This window comes from Tachypleus tridentatus, chromosome 12 (assembly GCF_004210375.1).
Source record: "Tachypleus tridentatus isolate NWPU-2018 chromosome 12, ASM421037v1, whole genome shotgun sequence".
NCBI classification, from domain to species: domain Eukaryota; kingdom Metazoa; phylum Arthropoda; class Merostomata; order Xiphosura; family Limulidae; genus Tachypleus; species Tachypleus tridentatus.
In genome coordinates this window covers 62,688,951-62,709,451 of record NC_134836.1, presented here as the reverse complement: position 1 = coordinate 62,709,451, position 20,501 = coordinate 62,688,951, and the positions used below count along the sequence as shown (strand labels likewise).

Below are 20,501 nucleotides of genomic sequence, written 5' to 3'. Positions count from 1 at the left end.
GTAAGAAACTATAGATTTTGTACTGCAACATCAAAAACATAAAATTTGAACTAATGTTGTCTTTAAATAAGTATTTATGTGTTGTATTATATTTACTTTTAAATTAACAAATCAATTAATATGTGATACTGGAATCAGAATTATAATATCCAATTTGATATCCAACCTATTGACATACGTTCATCATAAAATACTAGTTTAATTATGTTTTGAATGCATCAACAAATGATATGGCCTTTGACCTATTTCAACATGGTTAAAATCAAAATATTTTATGACGATTTGTATTTAAAGTAAGGTGTACCTGTTACTTAAAGTCTTGTACTGGTATGATTTCCTGCCATTTTAGCCAGTTATGTGTATAATTTTCACTGATACCTGACTAAACTCTACATAAGTTCATTGTATAGCAAGGACAGATTTTGTATGACATTTACTACTGGTTAGACTTTCTTACTTCACTAACTCTTGAGCTACACTTCAGACTGTTAAAGCTGTGTTTTGAATTCAAATCTTCACTCAATAATAGTTTTGTAAAATGTTAAACATATTTTTATGTTTATAACAAAATACTGTTAATAATTTTCCTATCCCAGGGTCTTAACATTTTAAAATAGTGTTTGTGTTATGTTTTGTTTTGAAAGTATGTGACAATTTTTATATAACATTTTATTGATAAGTATGAAAAATTAAAGTGATTGTTTTACTTTATACAGTGTTCAGTCTGTATTAGTTACTTATGATTCAATATTTTATTTCAACATAACAGGTACTGTGACTTACCGTGTTGTACAAGTGGCATCAGACTGTGATGTGAATGTTGACAGTTCAGGCCATGTTGTCACCACGGCAGGAGCATTAATTGGCCAGCCAGTTGCTCAAACAATCCTTACTAATTACTCATCACCAAATGGTGAGATAAGTCCAACATCAGATCCCCAGACCACAGATACAAGGTTTGCTTATTTTCCTGCTGTCACTGGAGCCATCACGGATGGAGGTGTGGCCACAACTCATTCTGAATCAGCCACACTGACAACATCTAGCCCTGGTAAGTCATGCACATATCTTTCAAGTACTATATCATTGAAAACACTTAGCCCTGATAAGTCATGCACATATCTTTCATGTACTATATCATTGTAAACACTTAGCCCTGGTAAGTCATGCACATATCTTTCATGTATTATATCATTGAAAACATTTAGCCCTGGTAAGTCATGCACATATCTTTCATGTACTATATCATTGAAAACACTTAGCCCTGGTAAGTCATGCACATATCTTTCATGTACTATATCATTGAAAACACTTAACCCTGGTAAGTCATGGACATATTTTTCAAGTACTATATCATTGAAAACACTTAGCCCTGGTAAGTCATGCACATATCTTTCATGTACTATATCATTGTAAACACTTAGCCCTGGTAAGTCATGCACATATCTTTCATGTACTATATCATTGTAAACACTTAGCCCTGGTAAGTCATGCACATATCTTTCATGTACTATATCATTGTAAACACTTAGCACTGGTAAGTCATGCACATATCTTTCATGTACTATATCATTGTAAACACTTAGCCCTGGTAAGTCATGCATCTTTCATGCACTATATCACTGATTATTACAGGATGTTTTTAGTGGATAATTTTCTTTCTTTGTTAAATTTCTGAATTTAATAAAATAGATTACACATAAACTTGCAAAAATTTTATAAAAAAGTAAAACTGTGTTTCTCTTTTCCAGAATCATTGCTATAACCAAATGTGGTTTAGGAAATCAGATAATCTCAAACTTCCATTTTAATCATTTAACCCTTAAACAGGAGCCATCATCAGTTGATGCTCCTGCTGCTGTCTACAACATTCCTGCTGTTTTAAGGGTTTATACGGGGCTTGAGACTTCTATTACATCATATATAATTTTGGCTGTTTTTATTCACTAATTGAAATATATCATTGAAAAAGAACTTGATGTGTTCCACTTGTTTTAGATAATTTCTATCAATAATTTCTTGAACCTATGTGTTTTTCTAACATTATGAATGAAATATATCATTGATTCTACAGTAGTTATCTACAGACTTGCTCACTGATTCTACAGTAGTTATCTACAGACTTGTTCATTAATTCTAAAGTAGTTATCTACAGACTTGCTCATTGATTCTACAGTAGTTATCTACAGACTTCCTCATTGATTCTACAGTAGTTATCTACAGACTTGCTCATTGATTCTACAGTAGTTATCTACAGACTTGCTCATTGATTCTACAGTAGTTATCTACAGACTTGCTCATTGATTCTACAGTAGTTATCTACAGACTTCCTCATTGATTCTACAGTAGTTATCTACAGACTTGCTCATTGATTCTACAGTAGTTATCTACAGACTTCCTCATTGATTCTACAGTAGTTATCTACAGACTTGCTCATTGATTCTACAGTAGTTATCTACAGACTTCCTCATTGATTCTACAGTAGTTATCTACAGACTTGCTCATTGATTCTGCAGTAGTTATCTACAGACTTGCTCATTGATTCTGCAGTAGTTATCTACAGACTTGCTCATTGATTCTACAGTAGTTATCTACAGACTTCCTCATTGATTCTACAGTAGTTATCTACAGACTTGTTCATTGATTCTACAGTAGTTATCTACAGACTTCCTCATTGATTCTACAGTAGTTATCTACAGACTTGCTCATTGATTCTACAGTAGTTATCTACAGACTTCCTCATTGATTCTACAGTAGTTATCTACAGACTTGCTCATTGATTCTACAGTAGTTATGTACAGACTTGTTCATTGATTCCACAGTAGTTATCTACAGACTTGCTCATTGATTCTACAGTAGTTATCTACAGACTTGCTATTTGATTCTACAGTAGTTATCTACAGACTTGCTCATTGATTCTTCAGTAGTTATCTTCAGACTTGTTCATTGATTCTACAGTAGTTATCTTCAGACTTGTTCATTGATTCTACAGTAGTTATCTACAGACTTCCTCATTGATTCTACAGTAGTTATCTACAGACTTGCTCATTGATTGTACAGTAGTTATCTACAGACTTGTTCACTGATTCTACAGTAGTTATCTACAGACTTGCTTATTGATTCTACAGTAGTTATCTACAGACTTGCTCATTGATTCTTCAGTAGTTATCTTCAGACTTGTTCATTGATTCTACAGTAGTTATCTTCAGACTTGTTCATTGATTCTACAGTAGTTATCTTCAGACTTGTTCATTGATTCTACAGTAGTTATCTACAGACTTGCTCATTGATTCTACAGTAGTTATCTACAGACTTGCTCATTGATTCTACAGTAGTTATCTACAGACTTGCTCATTGATTCTACAGTAGTTATCTACAGACTTGCTCATTGATTCTACAGTAGTTATCTACAGACTTGTTCATTGATTCCACAGTAGTTATCTACAGACTTGTTCATTGATTCCACAGTAGTTATCTACAGACTTGCTCATTGATTCTACAGTAGTTATCTACAGACTTGCTCATTGATTCTACAGTAGTTATCTACAGACTTGTTCATTGATTCTACAGTAGTTATGTACAGACTTGTTCATTGATTCCACAGTAGTTATCTACAGACTTGTTCATTGATTGTACAGTAGTTATCTTCAGACTTGCTCATTGATTCTACAGTAAGTATCTACAAACTTGCTCACTGATTCTACAGTAGTTATTTTCAGACTTGTTCATTGATTCTACAGTAATTATCTTCAGATTTGTTCATTGATTCTACAGTAGTTATCTTCAGATTTGTTCATTGATTCTACAGTAGTTATCTTCAGACTTGTTCATTGATTCTACAGTAGTTATCTTCAGATTTGTTCGTTGATTCTACAGTAGTTATCTACAGACTTCCTAGAGGCAGGTAAGCCATTTAAAAAAAAAAAATAAATAAAAATTAAACATTTCAGCAAAGTAAAAATAAAGTAACAAAGCTGTCAACACTGTCAACTTCTGTGACGTATTTACTCATGGTGACGTATCTACCTATTTGTTAATCCATATGCAACCTGCTTGCATTGGATGTGACACGTTCTGAGTGTGATGATTACTGCATGATAGTTGGATGTGATAATAGATCACTTTATGAACACAATAAAACCTGAATACAGAGATGAGTATAAAAGAACAGTTGCTTTTAGGCTTACGACAGAGAAGAGGTGGGGCATTCGATATGACACTGATCAGTGAGAAGAGAAGAGGTGGGGCATTCGATATGACACTGATCAGTGAGAAGAGAAGAGGTGGGGCATTCGATGACACTGATCAGTGAGAAGAGAAGAGGTGGGGCACTCGATATGACACTGATCAGTGAGAAGAGAAGAGGTGGGGCATTCGATATGACACTGATCAGTGAGAAGAGAAGAGGTGGGGCATTCGATATGACACTGATCAGTGAAAGAGAAGAGGTGGGGCATTGATATGACACTGATCAGTGAGAAGAGAAGAGGTGGGGCATTCGATATGACACTGATCAGTGAGAAGAGAAAGAGGTGGGGCATTCGATATGACACTGATCAGTGAGAAGAGAAGAGGTGGGACACTCGATATGACACTGATCAGTGAGAAGAGAAGAGGTGGGGCATTCGATATGACACTGATCAGTGAGAAGAGAAGAGGTGGGGCATTCGATATGACACTGATCAGTGAGAAGAGAAGAGGTGGGACACTCGATATGACACTGATCAGTGAGAAGAGAAGAGGTGGGGCACTCGATATGACACTGATCAGTGAGAAGAGAGAGAGGTGGGGCATTCGATATGACACTGATCAGTGAGAAGAGAAGAGGTGGGACACTCGATATGACACTGATCAGTGAGAAGAGAAGAGGTGGGACACTCGATATGACACTGATCAGTGAGAAGAGAAGAGGTGGGACATTCGATATGACACTGATCAGTGAGAAGAGAAGAGGTGGGGCACTCGATATGACACTGATCAGTGAGAAGAGAAGAGGTGGGGCACTCGATATGACACTGATCAGTGAGAAGAGAAGAGGTGGGGCATTCGATATGACACTGATCAGTGAGAAGAGAAGAGGTGGGACACTCGATATGACACTGATCAGTGAGAAGAGAAGAGGTGGGACACTCGATATGACACTGATCAGTGAGAAGAGAAGAGGTGGGACATTCGATATGACACTGATCAGTGAGAAGAGAAGAGGTGGGGCATTCGATATGACACTGATCAGTGAGAAGATTTTCCATGAAAAGGTTAAAAATTATTACACTAAATCTTTACTTACAAAAGTAATAAATGTGTTTATTTGTTTGATTACACTAAATCTTTACTTACAAGAGTAATAAATGTGTTTATTTGTGTGCCTGTGAAGTACTCTAAGTTCTTTGGACCGATCTCTTCCAATCTTGGTGAGATGAGACATTGGATTAAGGAGAATGTCCAGGACAGTTATTACCTGGCCCCAACTACTGTGTGTCATGTCAACAGCAAGTGTGTGGTTGTTTAGCTAATGTCTTTGCAATCTTGAACCAATTTAAGTTTTGTAGTTTTGTTGTTGTACATTGTAATTCAGTACTCTAATCTATTGATTGTTTCTCTTGGATTAAAATAACCCTAGAAAACTGAACACAAAACTATATATTTGAAATCTTTATGTATAAGTTTGTAATAATTTTCCTTCTTGTAAAGTATTTATTTTTTAATATCCTTGCAGGTCAGTTTTATATAATGATGTCTCCTCAAGACATGCTGCAACCGAGCCAAAGAACTATTGCTCCAAGAACACATCAATGTAGTCCAAAATTAGATGTCACAAGAACAGTGAAGGATGAACAGCGTAAGGCCACCCACAATGAGGGTGAGTTGTAATGTGATATTCCATAACATTTTTCTTCATATAGTAAATGAACTGTTCATAAAATACAGTTTTTGTGTAATTTATGTAGCTTTAACTCTTTCCTTATGAACACCCTTTTATGCACATCACGAGATCTTACATAGTCATTTTTAAAATGTAAATGCAAAGTATTATATGTAGAACTATTGAAACCTCTTTTAGCATTGTTACTGTTTTGTTGCCACTTATTAGCATAGTTTGTCACCTAGAAATTAGTTAGTTAGACAGTTGCATTGTATTTAGGTTTTAATTTTATAATTTACTTGTGTGTTATTTACATTTTAAGATGCATATTTGAAAGGTTTAATAATTTGTTTATATGCATATATAAGCTGGGAACTTCTGTTGATGTTTTGCAATAAATAAATACCCATGCTACAGAACAGGAAAGTAGATTATTAAAGTTAATTATGTGTGAAAAAAATATGTGTTGTAATTGTCTCATGAAAAATTAAAAGTATGTACATTTGTTCTGTTTTAATTTTAAACATTTCACTGTATTATGGACTGTATAGTGTGTGTTGATTGTAATAGCTACAGTTAGTAATGTTACAGAGAATGTGAAAAATATGAACATTTAACTTAAATTTTCAGTATTTACCTCGGGAGATTCTATAAGTTGTGTAAATGAAGTTTCAGACCAGTTATTTGTACTCATGTTGTTTTGTTCAGGCAACTTGAATACACACACATAAACTTGAGAGTTAAATGCAGTTGTGGGACTGTTTTAGCATTAATTTAGAAGTTTAAAACCTTACTTTATCTGAACTTCATTACTGTGAATACCTTTGCAACTTGTTATTGTACAAAGTTTCCATGAAAAGAAGATATTTGTAGTTCCACTTCAATTCAGTTTTATGATAAGTTAAAATCAAATTATAGTAGTGACAAAGAAAATAAAGTAATAACCCAAAAGCTTTTGGAAAGTGGTTTTTTTAATCACAGATGTTCGTGCATCATTACATCAGATTGACTTGTAATAATATTACAAAATAAAAACATCCAAAATAGCTTGTTTTCTCATTTTTATTTTCTGGTACAAAATAATATTCTTTCAATGGTGCATGCCCCAGAATATCACTGGCAGTATGAAAAAAATCTGATACTTTTTACTAGATGAGTATGTCCTCAATTTCATCATTCTTCTATGTTTGTTCAACCAATGTCTTGTGTTCATACTCTTCTGTCTTTCACATCTCCTACCAAGGTATTTTTTCTGTATTAATGACAATGGTTTCTCTTCACTATTTGAAGAAAATTTTAAGGCACATCTTGAATGGAAGCTTGCTTCTCAGTAGTGCATGACTTTAAATCCATTGTCTCACAGCATAACTGTTTCTCCTATCACTCATATCTCTCCAGTGTTAGTTTAACCCAGAGTTTAGGACAACTTTTTTAACATCAGTCTTGACACAGATTTTAGGCTCCTCACTCAAGATAAATCACATCTGCATGTTATAACTGGACTGTTTAATAAGCTTGTCAGAAGTTTCTGCCTTTCATACACCATTATTCTGTGTTATGTCACAGAAGTGGCTTACTTCAAAAACCAGGGTAGTTCTTATGTCTTTGTTCTTTTATATCTTCTCTACTACTCTGACTTCATTTTCAAGCCTGTCAAGTTTCTGATTTGATGAATATTTTTGTCAGACTCTTTGTCAGAATTCACTGACGTTTCACTCTGTGGTTTATCAGTGACTGTTTCAATGTTCGTATCATCCAAAGATGGATGCATTTGTTACATTGCATAACCATCTTTTTCCACTCTTCTAGTTTCCACATTCAGATTATGACTCTGGATGTTCTGGAGAGAAACTCTGCACTTTATCTATTTTTGTCTTCACTTTTTTCTCTAGTGTGTCTGTTGAAAATCGTTATGAAAGGTGCCAGGTTTTCCTCACTTTGACCATTTCAACCATTGTTTCCCGTAATGCTCCATCTTTGTCACAGATAATCATCATCTTCATCAACCTGAACATTCCTCTTCTGCAGCTCCAAGGCTGGCTGTTATTAGGTTCTTTCTCCAAGAAACCAAAACCTGTTTCTGAATAGCTCATACATTGAACAGCCTGTTAGACATAGCTCATACATTGAACAGCCTGTTAGACATAGCTCATACATTGAACAGCCTGTTTCTGAATAGCTCATACATTGAACAGCCTGTTAGACATAATAAGTTTTATCTTCCTCCAACTCCTCAAAACATATAATTAATTCTTCATGTTTTAGTTTTGTAATTGTGAGTTATTGGCTTCTTCCAATATTCTCTTCATGTCTCACATGCACCTTATTTTTTGTGATGTTTTATATAGTTGTACTCAGGTCATGCCTGAAACTTTGGTTAAAAGAAAAACCATTTTTTTACCTACGATTTCTAATCACAGTTTTCATTTCAAAAAATATTTTGTATGTCAAGTCAGCTGTTCATTATAATGTCACTTATACTGAATCCTTCAGGATGGCTTGGAGAGGTATTTTATTCCATGTGATAAAGCATGCTTATCAGATCTTGCTCGAGCTCAGTGGACAGTCTGGATCTTGAAGTGTTGTGTGCTGTAGAATTGCCAAATACTTCAGAAATGAACTTTTGTGCTATATCTCACCAAATTTGATATCCTGGCTTCAATACTTGCTAGATGATGTCTTACTGCCAAGATATGGACAGATCTCAGTGTGTTATGGAAAATTTATTAATATCATACTCTTGTCTCTTTAGCATAAGGACTTCACTAGCCTTTGGTTGCAATTGTTAATGCCCCATGGAAACCAAAACAGGTGAGTTAGTCTTTGTTACAAAGTGTACGTGTAAGTGTGTAGCGTACGTTACCCTAATATTCCTTCGTGTTTGTTTGCCACTTGGAAACCAAAACAGGTGAGTTAGTCTTTGTTACAAAGCGTACGTGTAAGTGTGTAGCGTACGTTACCCTAATATTCCTTCGTGTTTGTTTGCCACTTGGAAACCAAAACAGGTGAGTTAGTCTTTGTTACAAAGCGTACGTGTAAGTGTGTAGCGTACGTTACAAGTGTGTAGCGTACGTTACCCTAATATTCCTTCGTGTTTGTTTTGCCACTTGGGATCGTACAGTAACTCATTATTCCTTTGAGTTTCTCCACTTGAGTTCCATGAGAAGGTAATGCCCTCTGGAAGTGGACAGAGGATGCCACAGCAGCTGTCATTCAAGACAAAAGAGATGGGATGTCCATTCTCCATAGTATCAACTGTACGTGTGTTTGATCTGCTGAAGTGATGATAGCCAGTTTTACAGTGCTTAACCAAGTGTGATATTTAACTGTAACTGATAGACTAACATACTAAACTTTCTGCATATAGTTTTTCAGCAAATCTTAGATATTTGCATTTTCCAAATAATGAAGAACTGAATGCAAATGATTGATTATTGAAAGCTTAAGAAGTGTTTACAATGTTGAATAATAAAGCTAAGGAATCTTTTTCTCCATTTTAAAAAGTGGTTATTGATGAATCTGATTGTTTTTAAGGATCGCATTGTTTTCAAGAAATGCATTACAAGCACCATAGATTTTGGATAAAGATCTTTGAGAAATTTTCTACGTTTCTGTTGAGCTGTAGCTACAACATTCCTGCTGTTTAAGGATATGTGGTTCACTTTAAAAGGTGTTTATTGAAAGAGGTTATCAGTGATTACAAATAAAATGGAACACTTCTAACTGTCAGCTGTAACTTCTGTAAGAAAGGTATCAAATCTTTAATCTATGTAAGTGAAGTTGAAAGCAAAATATTTTCAACTTTATTAAATACTGCCATGATATACATTCAATACTCTATGTGAGTGTCATAAGAATATACATTCAATACTCTATGTGAGTGTCATAAGAATATACATTCAATACTCTATGTGAGTGTCATAAGAAATCATTGTGTCTTCTAATGAGCTTGGAATTGAAGTCTACAAACTAAGAAAAAAACCATCAAAGTTATAAATCATAGAGAGACTAGGAATGAAATGTTTCAGAAAATGTTAAATAATTATTTTATTAAATCTTTCTGAGTATAAAAAGTTCTGTAGATTGTATCTCAGAATGGCTGGTATGGGTGTTAACACTTGTTGATATGGAGAGAGTAACATTATATAAAACCTTAACCTGAGGATGACCTAGGAAGGTCAAAATGTTGTTCTCTCCTTATCAGTAAGTGTTAATATCCATTCCAGCCATTCTGAGATACATTTTTATTTCAAGTGGATTTCTTATCATCAAGAGTTCTGCTATCTTTAATTCTATTAGAATAATACAATAAAGTTCAAGTAATGTTGTTTTTAGTAACATTATTAATGAACTGTTCAAACTCAAAATAGATCCCCACCCCCTGTGACATAGCAGTGTATCTTAAGTGTCATCCTCACCCCCTGTGACATAGCAGTGTATCTTAAGTGTCATCCCCACCCCCTGTGACATAGCAGTGTATCTTAAGTGTCACTTTTAAATTATTTTTACACATGTTCACAGACAAAAATTATAATTTTCTACAGAAGTGGTTTCAGAGAGTAAAGGAAAAGAAACTTTCACCAATAGTTTTTTATGTAATAACTAACTTGCATGATAAAGTTTTTTATGTAATAACTAACTTGCAAGATAAAGTTTTTATGTAATAACTAACTTGCATGATAAAGTTTTTTTATGTAATAACTAACTTGCATGATAAAGTTTTTATGTAATAACTAACTTGCAAGATAAAGTTTTATGTAATAACTAACTTGCATGATAAAGTTTTTTATGTAATAACTAACTTGCATGATAAAGTTTTTTATGTAATAACTAACTTGCATGATAAAGTTTTTTTATGTAATAACTAACTTGCATGATAGTTTTTATGTAATAACTAACTTGCATGATAAAGTTTTTTATGTAATAACTAACTTGCATGATAAAGTTTTTTATGTAATAACTAACTTGCATGATAAAGTTTTTATGTAATAACTAACTTGCATGATTAAGTTTTATGTAATAACTAACTTGCATGATAAAGTTTTTTATGTAATAACTAACTTGCAAGATAAAGTTTTTATGTAATAACTAACTTGCATGATAAAGTTTTTTTATGTAATAACTAACTTGCATGATAAAGTTTTTTATGTAATAACTAACTTGCATGATAAAGTTTTTATGTAATAACTAACTTGCATGATAAAGTTTTTTATGTAATAACTAACTTGCATGATAAAGTTTTATGTAATAACTAACTTGCATGATAAAGTTTTTATGTAATAACTAACTTGCATGATAAAGTTTTTATATAATAACCAACTTGTATAATAAAGTTTTTTTATGTAATAACTAACTTGCATGATAAAGTTTTTTTTATGTAATAACTAACTTGCATGATAAAGTTTTTTATGTAATAACTAACTTGCATGATAAAGTTTTTTATGTAATAACTAACTTGCATGATAAAGTTTTTATGTAATAACTAACTTGCATGATTAAGTTTTTTATGTAATAACTAACTTGCATGATTAAGTTTTTTATGTAATAACTAACTTGCATGATAAAGTTTTTTTATGTAATAACTAACTTGCATGATAAAGTTTTTTATCTAATAACTAACTTGCATGATAAAGTTTTTTTATGTAATAACTAACTTGCATGATAAAGTTTTTATGTAATAACTAACTTGCATGATAAAGTTTTTATGTAATAACTAACTTGCATGATAAAATTTTTATATAATAACCAACTTGTATAATAAAGTTTTTTTATGTAATAACTAACTTGCATGATAAAGTTTTTTTTTATGTAATAACTAACTTGCATGATAAAGTTTTTTATGTAATAACTAACTTGCATGATAAAGTTTTTTTATGTAATAACTAACTTGCATGATAAAGTTTTTTATGTAATAACTAACTTGCATGATAAAGTTTTTTTAAAAAGCTAACCACTTTCTTCATAAGTATCCTATTGATTTACTGTGTTAGATATATGGGTTTAAATATTGTTATTTTGATGCATTAACAGTGGAAAGAAGACGGCGAGATAAAATTAACACCTGGATAATGAAGTTGTCAAAAGTTGTGCCTAACTGTACAGTGGATCATACCAAACAAGGCCAGGTGTGTATATACATGTCAGTGTATTGTGATCATACCAAACAAGGCCAGGTGTGTATATACATGTCAGTGTATTGTGATCATACCAAACAAGACCATGTGTGTATATACATGTCAGTGTATTGTGATCATACCAAACAAGACCATGTGTGTATATACATGTCAGTGTATTGTGATCATACCAAACAAGGCCAGGTGTGTATATACATGTCAGTGTATTGTGATCATACCAAACAAGACCATGTGTGTATATACATGTCAGTGTATTGTGATCATACCAAACAAGACCATGTGTGTATATACATGTCAGTGTATTGTGATCATACCAAACAAGGCCAGGTGTGTATATACATGTCAGTGTATTGTGATCATACCAAACAAGACCATGTGTGTATATACATGTCAGTGTATTGTGATCATACCAAACAAGACCATGTGTGTATATACATGTCAGTGTATTGTGATCATACCAAACAAGACCATGTGTGTATATACATGTCAGTGTATTGTGATCATACCAAACAAGACCATGTGTGTATATACATGTCAGTGTATTGTGATCATACCAAACAAGGCCAGGTGTGTATATACATGTCAGTGTATTGTGATCATACCAAACAAGGCCAGGTGTGTATATACATGTCAGTGTATTGTGATCATACCAAACAAGGCCAGGTGTGTATATACATGTCAGTGTATTGTGATCATACCAAACAAGGCCAGGTGTGTATATACATGTCAGTGTATTGTGATCATACCAAACAAGGCCAGGTGTGTATATACATGTCAGTGTATTGTGATCATACCAAACAAGACCATGTGTGTATATACATGTCAGTGTATTGTGATCATACCAAACAAGACCATGTGTGTATATACATGTCAGTGTATTGTGATCATACCAAACAAGACCATGTGTGTATATACATGTCAGTGTATTGTGATCATACCAAACAAGGCCAGGTGTGTATATACATGTCAGTGTATTGTGATCATACCAAACAAGGCCAGGTGTGTATATACATGTCAGTGTATTGTGATCATACCAAACAAGACCATGTGTGTATATACATGTCAGTGTATTGTGATCATACCAAACAAGGCCAGGTGTGTATATACATGTCAGTGTATTGTGATCATACCAAACAAGGCCAGGTGTGTATATACATGTCAGTGTATTGTGATCATACCAAACAAGACCATGTGTGTATATACATGTCAGTGTATTGTGATCATACCAAACAAGGCCAGGTGTGTATATACATGTCAGTGTATTGTGATCATACCAAACAAGGCCAGGTGTGTATATACATGTCAGTGTATTGTGATCATACCAAACAAGGCCAGGTGTGTATATACATGTCAGTGTATTGTGATCATACCAAACAAGGCCAGGTGTGTATATACATGTCAGTGTATTGTGATCATACCAAACAAGGCCAGGTGTGTATATACATGTCAGTGTATTGTGATCATACTAAACAAGGCTAGATGTATGTATGTGTGTACACATCAGTGTATTGTGATCATACCAAACAAGGCCAGATGTGATTGTACTAAACAAGACCATGTGTATGTGTATATATGTATATAGGACTTTTAATATTTGTCAATCACAACGAAAAGGAATAAAGACAATGCTGAAATTGTACATGTGTGTGTGTATGTATTGTTAACATCTTCTCTTGTAAAGAAAATGTACTTGCTGTTAAACAGCTTAAATTTGTATGTATATTCTGTTCTGTTAAACAGAGATGTCAGATGAAGGCAGTATTTGTTGTTATTACTTTATATAGTTATCAAGTGTGCCATCCCTATTGAACTATTTCTTTCAGATCACTCACATGGAACTGCAGGTTTCACTTCGTGATTACATAGTAACATTTACTCACATGATCTTGAGGTCAAAATCTCTTTAAATGTATTACTTTAAAATTAAAATTGAAAACAATGGAAAAAAATGTGATTTTCTGGTGATAAAAATAGTGTTACCCCCCAGTGCCACAGCAGTATGCCTGTAGACTTAGTGCTAAAATTCAGGTTTCAATGCCCACGGTGGGCAGAACGTGGATAGCCCATTGTGAAACTTTGTGCTCAATTACAAACAAAAAACAGACTAACATTAATCTGAACCTCACACTGCAGCTTCAGTGTTTTTCAGAGACTGTTAATATGATACACTGGCCCCTTCAGTGTAGTTCTGAGTCAGATTTAGAAACTACTTGGTTACCAGCATGACACTGAATTGCAACATTTAATAACTAACTATCATCACACACCCAATTATAAATATTGTAGTTAGGTCTAGCTTATAAACATTTCTAATAATTCTGTATAGATGTGGATTCCAAACAGTTTCTGATTGTTTAATAAAAGTTTTATTTAAACTTTAGGTTTTCAGAAGATGGTTATTATTGAATATTACAAAATGCACACTACAGAAACATTTAGAGAAATATATAGGAATGCCACACACATCTACTTGTAATGCACCAAAACATGTAATTGTATGTGCAATTAAACTTGCTTCACTTTCAGTTGTGCTGGCATTTTATCACTAAATTTGAGATAACTATGCCTCAGGTTTGTAGTTTCTAACCTATTCATTTAGCTTGTGTTTTAGAAGAAATCATACAGGCTGAATATACTGGTGTGTACAGAAATAAACAACAAGAAAACACGTATGTTTAACATGGATAGAAAGAGACCACTATTCCTTCAAGATTCTTTCTGCATTAGAAAAAAAGAAACAAACCCAATCAATTTTCATGAAATTATCAATTCCTACCAGCTTCTAGGATTTTTTGTGGCAACTCGTTTTATAAGCTAATCACCCTATTAGATAAAAAATGTCAGATCTTACTTTTTATCTCAAGATTAAATAAAAACTAAAAGATCTTAACCTATCCTCACAATCATTCCTAGATTCTTTCCAGTAGCTCTCTTCTAAAATCTTTCCAATAAATAAGTGTACTTTTGTAGATAAGAACAAAAAAACTGTCAATATATTCTGATTAAAGCTAAACACATGATTTTTGTAAAGAGGTAATATCCTTGTTTGACTCGTGGGTGGAACATTCACATAAACTCTAAAGATCAATTATTTTCAGTGTTGGCAATGAAGAACTGCCTTATGTGACTTGTTTACCACTGTGAAAAATATCATATGAACTAGTTACTGCTGTGTCAAGATCATGTGTGACACTGTGAAAAATATCATATGAACTAGTTACTGCTGTGTCAAGATCATGTGTGGCTTGTTTACCATTGTGAAAAATATCATGAACTAGTTACTACTGTGTCAAGTTCATGTGTAGCTTGTTTACCACTGTGAAAATATATGAACTAGTTACTACTGTGTCAAGATCATGTGTAGCTTGTTTACCATTGTGAAAAATATCATATGAACTAGTTACTACTGTGTCAAGATCATGTGTGACTTGTTTACCACTGTGAAAAATACCATATGAACTAGTTACTGCTGTGTCAAGATCATGTGTGGCTTGTTTACCACAGTGAAAAATATCATATGAACTAGTTACTGCTGTGTCAAGATCATGTGTGACTTATTTACCACTGTGAAAAATATCATATGAACTAGTTACTGCTGTGTCAAAATCATGTGTGGCTTGTTTACCACTGTGAAAAATATCATATGAACTAGTTACTACTGTGTGAAGATCACGTGTGGCTTGTTTACCACTCTGTGAAGATCAGCATTATTTGAGAGATCAGTGTCTGTTTTAACATCTTACATTATCTACCAGTTGTTCTCATAAACTTGTATCAAGACATCAAGCTACCTTACATTATCTACCAGTTGTTTCTGATAAACTTATGCCAAGACATCAAATCATCTTACATTATGTACCAATTGTTTCTGATAAACTTATGCCAAGACATCAAATCATCTTACATTATGTACCAATTGTTTTTGATAAACTTACACCAAGACATCGAATCATCTTACATTATGTACCAATTGTTTCTGATAAACTTACACCATGACATCAAGCCACAGTGCTTTTCTTTTTGCGGAAAGCCAAATGTTCATACATGTTAAAAATTGGTACATGAATGATAATTGGTCTTGCTTTCCCAACGTAAAATTGTTTAATGCCGTAAACCTTTGTAAACCCAGAACGTCCACCCCAAGACTTCTCAGTCTTTAATTTCCAATTTCTCCTATGAGTCTGTTTTTGTGTTGGTTTTTCTCTTTTATATTAGAGCAATCTTCCCCATAGCTGTGTCTAACTTATTCTCAGACGAGATATGCACGTAGAGTGGTTATTGATAAAGAAAACCTTTGTTATGTATTTGTCATGGATGAAATTACTTAAAGATAACTTGGGTTTTATGATGTTCTAACTTGTAGTCAAACATAAAGATGTTATCTTTGTTTACTCTCGGTTTAAAACAGAGTAAAGGAGGGATCCTTGCCAAGACTTGCGACTACATCCAGGAACTGAGAAGTACCAACGTCAGATTACCTGATATATTAAAAGAGAATGAGCAACTGTCATTGAATGTACAGTTACTGAGGCAACAGTGTGAAGACTTGAAGAATGAAAATCAGATGTTCCGAGCACATCTGCAACAACAAGGGATCACTGTATCTGATCATCTGAGAACAAATGCTTCATAGCTGATGTCGTATAGAACTTATGTATTAGTATTCAGGTAATCGTTTGTCGTATAGAGCTTATGTATTAGTATTCAGGTAATCGTTTGTCGTATAGAGCTTATGTATTAGTATTCAGGTAATCGTTTGTCGTATAGAGCTTATGTATTAGTATTCAGGTAATCGTTTGTCATATAGAGCTTATGTATTAGTATTCAGGTAATCGTTTTATTACTGTTAACTAACATTCCTCTCTAACATTATCAAAGTAAACTAAAACAATAATGTAATTAATTTTTGTTGTTATATCTGAAGGTTTATTAACTGAACATCACAGACATTATGTCTCTTGGTTTAAAGAAATGGAGAAACTGTTATGAGGTAGCTGTTGGTAATGTTTGTGTTTTAGGTGTATGTATCCTAGGCTACAATATAGACTAAATCATGAATTTCTTCTGTTTCAAGAGTAATTGTAACCAAAATTAAGAGTAACAAATATTTTTATTTCTTGCTTTTGAAGCTCATGTGTCATGCTGAGTTGTAGCCTACAGAGTACGTAATTATTGTGATGATTTATGGCATGTGCATGTTTTACTGTCAACATGGCAGCGTAAGTTGCAATGTTAAGGATCCATCTTATAGTTTCATTTTAGCATGTACGGTCTGACTGAAAGGCAACACACTACTGTTTTGTGGTGTGAGTGGTTAAATCAAATGACTTTTGGGACCTATTTAGGGAAATTATTGGTCAGTCTGTAAAAGTTCAGATGAAGAAGTAATCATAGCTTAGATTGTTATTATATCACTAAATATATTTGTATTATACATTAAAATTCTGAGCACACAGTAACCAAGGGATTTTTTTTGTTTTTCAGGCTGTATATAATGCCTGAATTTGACTTGTTGAAGGTTTCTTACTTCAAAAGAAAAACTTGTATTCCAGCATCTTTGAAGTTTTTTAACCAGAAAAACAAAGAAGCACCACTAGTGTTGGTTTGACTTGTTTATCACTTGTTTAAAATGTATGTCAGTGGATGAAAAAGGTCAGATGAAACACCTTTAGTTTACGTTATAAAATTATTGTTATTATTACTGCTTGGAGTAAGAATGTAAATATTTTAAATGAAACTTGTGTAACAAGTAACAAATATTACTTTATGTAGCAAATAACAGTTATGAAACTATTCTGTGTTTGTTTGGAATGACGGAAAGTGTGCTAAGACGCATTCGTTTTAAACTAAGGTGAGACTGGTTAAACCATTATGAGGTTATAGGTACAAATAAAGTACAGGTAAGTAGATATAGAAAGATTTCAATTGCATTGTTTGATTTTTCTAGTGACACCAGATTTGTTTATCAAATTACTTTTAACACATTAATTTCGATTTTTTCAGTAGATATTTAAAAAAAAACTGAAAATATACTAAACGACCTTACACATCAACGAGTAATACCTGGTTGCAGACAGAAACGATTTATTTTGAACACTTGTGAAACAGATTTAATTTGGATTTATATAATTATTTCCTGATACCAACAGAATGTGAAACCGAATATTTTATTCCAGAGTTCATATGTTGTTTGTTTTTTTGTAATGTATTCCATGTACAGGTTGAAGAGTGATTTATTATCAAAGATTCTGGAATAAGATAAACATACTGGCAGTTTTAGTTCCCAAATATTAACATCAGATCGCTAGCAGACACAGAAAAGTGTTGGACAGCTTAATTGTCTCACAAACCATTACAACGAAACTTAACCCTAATAACAGCTTTAGTTCACTCTATTAGTCATGTTGTAACTTACTTTCCATAAGCTCTGTACTTGTAATGATGAAAACTTTAGTACATACAGTTTATAGGACGTTTCATATCCATAATTAGATTGAATCAAGGAAATGTTACACTTTTTTACACTAATTAAAATAAGAGTATGCTTGTATTTTAAGTATATTCAGACAAGAGTGGTGTATACAGATAACCAATATATATGTATGTGTACAGAATTGAACATTTTGCTTTGGATAAAATAAAAACAGAGAAAGAATAATAAATGTGTTTTTTGGTACATGTGTTTAAACAACACTAAAACGAATTTAGAAAAATAAATATATTTTCAAATAATTCTTGGTGAAGTATATAAAACTTACTTAAACCTAACTTAAAAACACTTTAAAAGTGTACGAGTAGTGTCATTAGATGCATTATTACATCATTAGATCCATTATTACGTATTCAGTAAGATAAACATAGCTGTCGTTTAATTATGATTTTCATGGTAACTATTATTTTGATTAATGGATATAATCTGTTATCATAATTTTTATTGGTTATTTTAAATATAAATGTTTGTGTGTTGTCATAGGATCCTCTAACTTATAGTTACTTGTTTATTGTCAAGTTTTTTTCAAATATCTAATGCTCACAGTAAACACTTAGCAAAAAAACACCACTTCTGTAAGAGCAGTGAAGTTTGTGAAACAAGCGATGTTCCAAGACAAATCTGTTCCATGCTCTCATGTTCCACCAGTGATTCTAATCCAGCAATTAATTTTTGTAACCAATTCCTTTTTTGTTTTTACTGTCCCTCGGGCCTGTTGGTCAATGTGACGGTAGCGGAATCTCCATCCAGAATATGCTCGCCACTTCAGCCATGAGGGCATTACAACGTAACATTCAATCCCACGAATTTTTGTTTTCTCTCTAGTCTATGAGTAGTTTTGCTTGCAATTTTTCAAACAACAACAAATCTGTACATCAAGAACCAACTTATTTTCACTTCAATCAACTTGTAGTTACTTAGCGGTAAATCAAAGTTCCTAACGCTAAACTACGAGTTTATGTAGAGACAACTCATTGTATAACTTTTTGTATAACAAACAAAAGGTATCGGTGTCTAAAACAGTTGTACAGTATATGTTTAACATTTGTCATAACAGTTGTACAGTATATGTTTAACATTTGTCATAACAGTTGTACAGTATATGTTTAACATTTGTTATAACAGTTGTACAGTACATGTTTAACATTTGTCATAACAGTTGTACAGTACATGTTTAACATTTGTCATAACAGTTGTACAGTACATGTTTAACATTTGTCATAACAGTTGTACAGTATATGTTTAACATTTGTCATAACAGTTGTACAGTATATGTTTAACATTTGTCATAACAGTTGTACAGTACATGTTTAACATTTGTTATAACAGTTGTACAGTACATGTTTAACATTTGTCATAACAGTTGTACAGTACATGTTTAACATTTGTCATAACAGTTGTACAGTACATGTTTAACATTTGTCATAACAGTTGTACAGTACATGTTTAACATTTGTCATAACAGTTGTACAGTACATGTTTAACATTTGTCATAACAGTTGTACAGTACATGTTTAACATTTGTCATAACAGTTGTACAGTACATGTTTAACATTTGTCATAACAGTTGTACAGTACATGTTTAACATTTGTCATAACAGTTGTACAGTACATGTTTAACATTTGTCATAACAGTTGTACAGTACATGTTTAACATTTGTCATAACAGTTGTACAGTACATGTTTAACATTTGTCATAACAGTTGTACAGTACATGTTTAACATTTGTCATAACAGTTGTACAGTACATGTTTAACATTTGTCATAACAGTTGTACAGTATATGTTTAACATTTGTCATAACAGTTGTACAGTAAATGTTTAACATTTGTCATAACAGTTGTACAGTATATGTTTAACATTTGTCATAACAGTTCTACAGTATATGTTTAACATTTGTCATAACAGTTCTACAGTATATGTTTAACATTTGTCATAACAGTTCTACAGTACATGTTTAACATTTGTCATAACAGTTGTACAGTACATGTTTAACATTTGTCATAACAGTTGTA

The 20,501-nt window shown here is 32.8% G+C and overlaps 1 protein-coding gene across 2 annotated transcripts in view; it reads left to right on the top strand.

The window, feature by feature from the left end:
* Nucleotides 1–18,659, top strand: part of LOC143233412 (upstream stimulatory factor-like) — a 39,598-nt gene extending 20,939 nt beyond the window's left edge. For both annotated transcript variants that reach the window (XM_076469623.1, XM_076469624.1), the window contains exons 4-8: nt 770–1,051; nt 5,717–5,860; nt 11,894–11,988; nt 16,406–16,665; nt 17,482–18,659. In XM_076469623.1, the coding sequence (XP_076325738.1) occupies nt 770–1,051; nt 5,717–5,860; nt 11,894–11,988; nt 16,406–16,630 (746 nt within the window). In that variant the 3' untranslated portion in view covers nt 16,631–16,665; nt 17,482–18,659. The remainder of the gene's footprint in view (nt 1–769; nt 1,052–5,716; nt 5,861–11,893; nt 11,989–16,405; nt 16,666–17,481) is intronic.
* Nucleotides 18,660–20,501: the final 1,842 nt, after the last annotated feature.